The sequence below is a fragment of the Rhinopithecus bieti genome, unplaced genomic scaffold (assembly GCF_001698545.2).
Source record: "Rhinopithecus bieti isolate Rb0 unplaced genomic scaffold, ASM169854v2 scaffold_13352, whole genome shotgun sequence".
Taxonomy (NCBI): domain Eukaryota; kingdom Metazoa; phylum Chordata; class Mammalia; order Primates; family Cercopithecidae; genus Rhinopithecus; species Rhinopithecus bieti.
In genome coordinates this window covers 66,258-71,825 of record NW_016808026.1, presented here as the reverse complement: position 1 = coordinate 71,825, position 5,568 = coordinate 66,258, and the positions used below count along the sequence as shown (strand labels likewise).

Genomic DNA, 5,568 nt, shown 5'->3' with positions numbered 1-5,568 from the left:
GCCATCAGAGAAATGCAAATCAAAACCACAATGAGATACCATCTCACACCAGTTAGAATGGCAATCATTAAAAAGTCAGGAAACAACAGGTGCTGGAGAGGATGTGGAGAAATAGGAACACTTTTACACTGTTGGTGGGATTGTAAACTAGTTCAACCATTGTGGAAAACAGTATGGCAATTCCTCAAGGATCTAGAACTAGAAATGCCATATGTATGACCCAGCCATCACATTACTGGGTATATACCCAAAGGATTATAAATCATGCTGCTATAAAGACACATGCACACATATGTTTATTGTGGCACTATTCATAATAGCAAAGACTTGGAATCAACCCAAATGTCCATCAGTGATGGACTGGATTAAGAAAATGTGGCACATATATACCATGGAATACTATGCAGCCATAAAAAGGATGAGTTTGTGTCCTTTGTAGGGACATGGATGCAGCTGGAAACCATCATTCTCAGCAAACTATCACAAGAACAGAAAACCAAACGCCGCATGTTCTCACTTGTAGGTGGGAATTGAACAATGAGATCACTTGGACTCGGGAAGGGGAACATCACACACCAGGGTCTATTGTGGGGACTGGGGAGGGGGAAGGATAGCATTAGGAAATATACCTAATGTAAATGACAAGTTAATGGGTGCAGCACACCAACATGACACATGTATACATGTGTAACAAACCTGCACGTTGTGCACATGTACCCTAGAACTTAAAGTACAATATTAAAAAACAAACAAAACACAGAAGCTGTGGTCTTACGGCTAGAGATTCTGAGTCAGTTCATCAGAGATAAGGCCCAGGCATCTATATATTTTTAAAAGATCGAGAGGTAATGCAGAAGTACAACCCAGGGTGGAGAACCATGCATTGAAAACTTGTAGAGGTGCCTTTACAGTAGGTTAGTGAACCAACATGATAGTGGGACTCAAAACTAATCTTACTTAGATCTGAGGTATATCTTACAATGTCGCAATTTTACATACCAGAAGAAGTGCGATGAATATTAATTGTTGAATTCATTTCAGGGCTTCCTTGGTCCAAATAAATGATAGCTTCAATGGGAAGAGGTCCTGAACATTCAGCTCCATTGAATGTGAAATACCAACGCTGACAGCATGCATTTCTGCATTTTAGCCGAAGTGAGCCACTGAACAAAACTCTTAGAGCGCTGTTTGAACGCATCTTTGTAAATGTACACTCCTGTCACAAACATAGAAATGGGATTTAAGTAACATTTTCTATTCTAATTAAAAAGAGCTTTTGAGATTGGTGAATTTTACTTAACTATCCTTTTCCCCAAAATGTATTTAAAAAGTTTAACTCGGCTGGGCGTGGTGGCTCATGCCTGTAAACCCAGCACTTTGGGAGGCCGAGGGGGGCAGATTACTTGAGGACAGGGGTCTGAGACAAGCCTGGCCAACATGGCGAAACCCATCTCTGCTAAAAATACAAAAAATTAGCGGGGTGTGGTGCGGCGCACGCCTGTAATCCCAGTTACTCGGGAGGCTGAGGTGTGAGAATCGCTTGAACCCGGGAAGTGGAGGTTGCAGTAAGTCGAAATTGTGCCACTGCACTTTGGCCTGGGCAAGAGAGTAAGACTGTCTCAAAAAAATTTAAAAAAAAAAAAAAACTTAACTTTTATAGAGGGAGAGAGATTTTCTGCAAGCTAGATAAGAGATTTTGATATAGAAACTCTAAGAAAATCAAATTGCAGCTTTCTTAGAACTTTTCACCCCATTGAGGGTATCTTTCAGATTTACCAAAAAAGGCTAGCCTTTAGTACTTTTGATAAACTCAATTTATGTATTTCCTCTTTTTTTGCATTCAAAAAATACTTACTGAGCACCTGCTATGTGCTAGATGGTACAGATAGAGCAGTTAACAAACCAGAATCCCTACCCTCATGGAACTTACATTCTAGACTAGTGCTGTCCATTCGTATTCACTCTTGATCTGTTTCTTTTCGAGCAACAGCAAACAGTATATGGGAGTAAAGGATAGGCAGAGTTTTTAGTCTTTATCTATATGACACAATGATAAGGCCCAGGTTTCTTGTTTGCTTATTTTCTCATTGGTCGTTGCAAATCTGACTGTTTATTGGCTCATGGACCCATTATCCTTTACTTGTAGAAGGTTCTGATACCCATCCTGACCATTGCTAAAAGGAACTTGAAAATATATTAATAATTCAGAACCCACAAGGATAGCTTTTAGAAAGAACTCAGTAACTTTTGATGAACAACTATAAACAACCAGTCTATCAATGTCAGATGTTTAAATAACTAGGGAACATTTTAACAAAATGCTTTCTAGAAACACACATGAACACAGAAAAAGTCAGAGTCATCATAACTATGGAAGCTACATAGAAATTCTATCACAAAACAATTAAATTAAAATAGTCTCAAACTCTTATAGATAATAGAGCAGAAAAAGCTGAGATAAGGAATAGGGATTATACAAAGTGCAGCTTAAAATCTTAGAGTTTTATGAAACGAAAATTTCTTGTAATTGCTTGATGGTAGCAGCAAAATCATGAAGTAATATGTTGTGAATATGGAACCATATACAGAGTTGGTCAACAAGAGAAAAGAGACGTATAAATAGCATCAGCTTCTTCAACTCTCTTCCATGCCAGTGGACTTGCCAATTACTTTTGAAGCAAACACTAATCAAAGTGACTGAAACATTAGTCAAAATACATTACCAGACAGGCTATTTTGAGTAATTCCCCACCTCTCAGCCTTCATGTTGCAGAATAACTTAAAATAATTGCTGTAGTATCTCACATCTAACCCATTTCACTTCTCTTAGGCTTAGCAGTTTTAAGCTGGGCATGCTACCTGAATAAAGACAAACACCAGTGGACTTCTGCTTCCAGATCAATGTGGTAATTTCTTGGAAATTGTTTCCCACCTTTATGTCTGAAGCCAGGGCAAATTTTCTTAGACTAAATTTAAATTTACTTTAGGATAAGATTGGAAAGTTGCTTACTGTCCAACACAGACACATATGCTCTCTTTTGTTTGCATTTTTAAAAAGTATGTTATTTTAGATACTATGATTAAAATGATATGCATTTGTCTTAGAAATATCTTTATGAAATTCTGAAATGTTATAAAGTTTTTCATTAGTTTTAGATTAAAAGTCACATGCTACATACTTCTCTTTTTTAAGTCTTTTAGTTAAAAAATAATAATAAAATGTCACCTAAAATTAACACTAAAATATGAAAACCCTTAAATTTTGTTTCAATTTTAAAATAATTCAAACTTTACTTACCGCGATTTTCCCAAGATCTATGCCATAATTCAGTGAACTCCATGAACACTGCTTGTAGTTGGGTGTCCAGGACTCCTCAAAGCTTTCCCTCAAACATTCCCCCTTTTCTCCTTTGAATCCATCCCGACCTGGAATCCCAGGGGTACCCGGAATGCCATTGGCCCCAGGGCTCCCATCTCGACCAGGCACTCCTGCTGGCCCTTGTAAGCACATTCCATTATACTATAATGAGAAAGAAAAGGCAAAGAAAACTCTCACCACTTGAGTCAAAGACTCAGTATGATTAGAATTGCATTTATTTTGAGCGCTTGGAGTCAAGAATCCCTTCATACCACACGCCCATGTTCTAGATGAGTTATTATAGAGAATTCATTTTCAAATTATTTCTAAAATACTGTGATTTCTTTCATTTTTTTTTTAGTACACAAACCTTACACACACACAGGTACACACACACACATCAGAGGAGGACGAAATTATTTCATTTACCTGCTCCCTTCTACTGCTCATTATAAGCATATACAATTTTAAATAGCTGTATTCCAAGGTGGAAATAGTTTGATATTCTGCTTTTTTCTTCTAACTCTGTATCTTGCAAAGAGACTTGGACTTTTACAGTTTTATGCAAACATTGCACTATTTTTGGATACATAGTTTATTTCTACTTTTTTCTTATGAATATTATTTTATCCATATAGCCTTTTCTTCTTTTGAATTATTTCCCTAAGATAAATTCCTAGGGAACATAATTATAAAATAAAATCTTAAGAGTCAATCATTATCTTGTACCAGCAGTATCTCCAACTTGGATATGAAAATCCCTGCTTCTCCCTGTTTTTTTTTTTTTTTTTTTTTTTTTTTTTTTTTTCCCAGCAGTTTCCCCAACTTGGAATTAAAACCCCTCTTCCCCTTTTTTTTTTTTTTTTTTTTTTTTTTTTTTTTTGAGACGGAGTCTCGCTCTGTCGCCCAGGCTGGAGTGCGGTGGCGCGATCTCGGCTCACTGCAAGCTCCGCCTCCCGGGTTCGTGCCATTCTCCTGCCTCAGCCTCCGAGTAGCTGGGACTGCAGGCGCCCGCCACCTCGCCCGGCTAATTCTTTTTTGTATTTTATTTTAGTAGAGACGGGGTTTCACCGTGTTAGCAAGGATGGTCTTGATCTCCTGACCTTGTGATCCGCCCGCCTCGGCCTCCCAAAGTGCTGAGATTACAGGCTTGAGCCACCGCACCCGGCCGCTTCTCCCTGTTTTTAAGCGGGGTAAGCAGTGCTTAACATTTCTGGCCTCTCATCCCACCCCTCCTCCCCAAGGAGAAGCAGTAAGTGCCCTAGTTTCAGCTGACCATTAGTTCCCAACAGAGGACCATTCACAATCTGTCAAACTGTCTGTAAGGACTAGGATTCTCTATGTTAGTTTTGGGGAAGGATATCTTGTAGCATGAATTCTAGAGCCAGTTTCTTTGGATTTTATCCCGGCGCCACCTTACATTAGCTCTGCGAGACAGGGCAAGTTATTCAACATTTTGGTGCCTGTTTCCTTATCTGTAAAATGTGGATGATAATAAAGAGTCTTACTTTATAGGGTTTGTATGAGATTTAAGTGAATAATATATAAAATGTGCTTAGAACAATGCCTGGAACACAGCAAACACTGCGTGTGTCAGCCATTATTATTCCTATGATTCCCCCAAGACCAGTGCAAGGCAGCGACTCTGGGTAAGTGTGTCCACTGCCCCGGGTGGACCTTTCAGGGTCTAGACCTGGGGAAGAGAGCATTAGCAAACCCACCAGCCTAGCACACATAAGCCATACACACCAATGCTGTATGATCAGTGGTAAAGGTGATATCTTGTGCTCCACCTGTCTAATTCCTGTGTCTACACCTGAATTGGTTCAGCTAGGAACAAAGGTGCCATTTATTAGACACTCCAAAACCCAAGCCAATCCATTTAAATTTTTACTCTAACATTTCCTCTAATTGTGTAAGTTGCCTAGTATTATCATTCTGTATAACTACTTTCCAGTGAAAACAAAAAACAAAGTTTCTTAGATATTAAAGTAACTTCAAAGCTTATCTTTTGACTACAGTATCTGGGATTGGATGATAAAATCCAATAGTTATCTGGGAAAAATCTGATATAATTAGACTGATGTTTGCTAATCAATTTGCTTTTCCATCGCCAGTTTGAGTTTTGGTTTGATAAATGATTTTTTAAGTCTTTGACATTGCCATTTTCCTGACTGTAAGAAGAAAAAGACACTACTACTCATTTACTG

At 38.4% G+C, this 5,568-nt stretch overlaps 1 protein-coding gene across 1 annotated transcript in view; it reads right to left on the bottom strand.

Moving 5' to 3' along the window:
* The window catches only part of CTHRC1 (collagen triple helix repeat containing 1), a 13,453-nt gene that overhangs the window by 4,922 nt on the left and 2,963 nt on the right, over window positions 1–5,568 (bottom strand). Inside the window, exons 2-3 of the mRNA XM_017885205.1 lie at window positions 3,299–3,520; window positions 1,000–1,216 (exon numbers count right to left, since the gene is read on the bottom strand). Of these exons, the coding sequence (XP_017740694.1) occupies window positions 1,000–1,216; window positions 3,299–3,520 (439 nt within the window). The remainder of the gene's footprint in view (window positions 1–999; window positions 1,217–3,298; window positions 3,521–5,568) is intronic.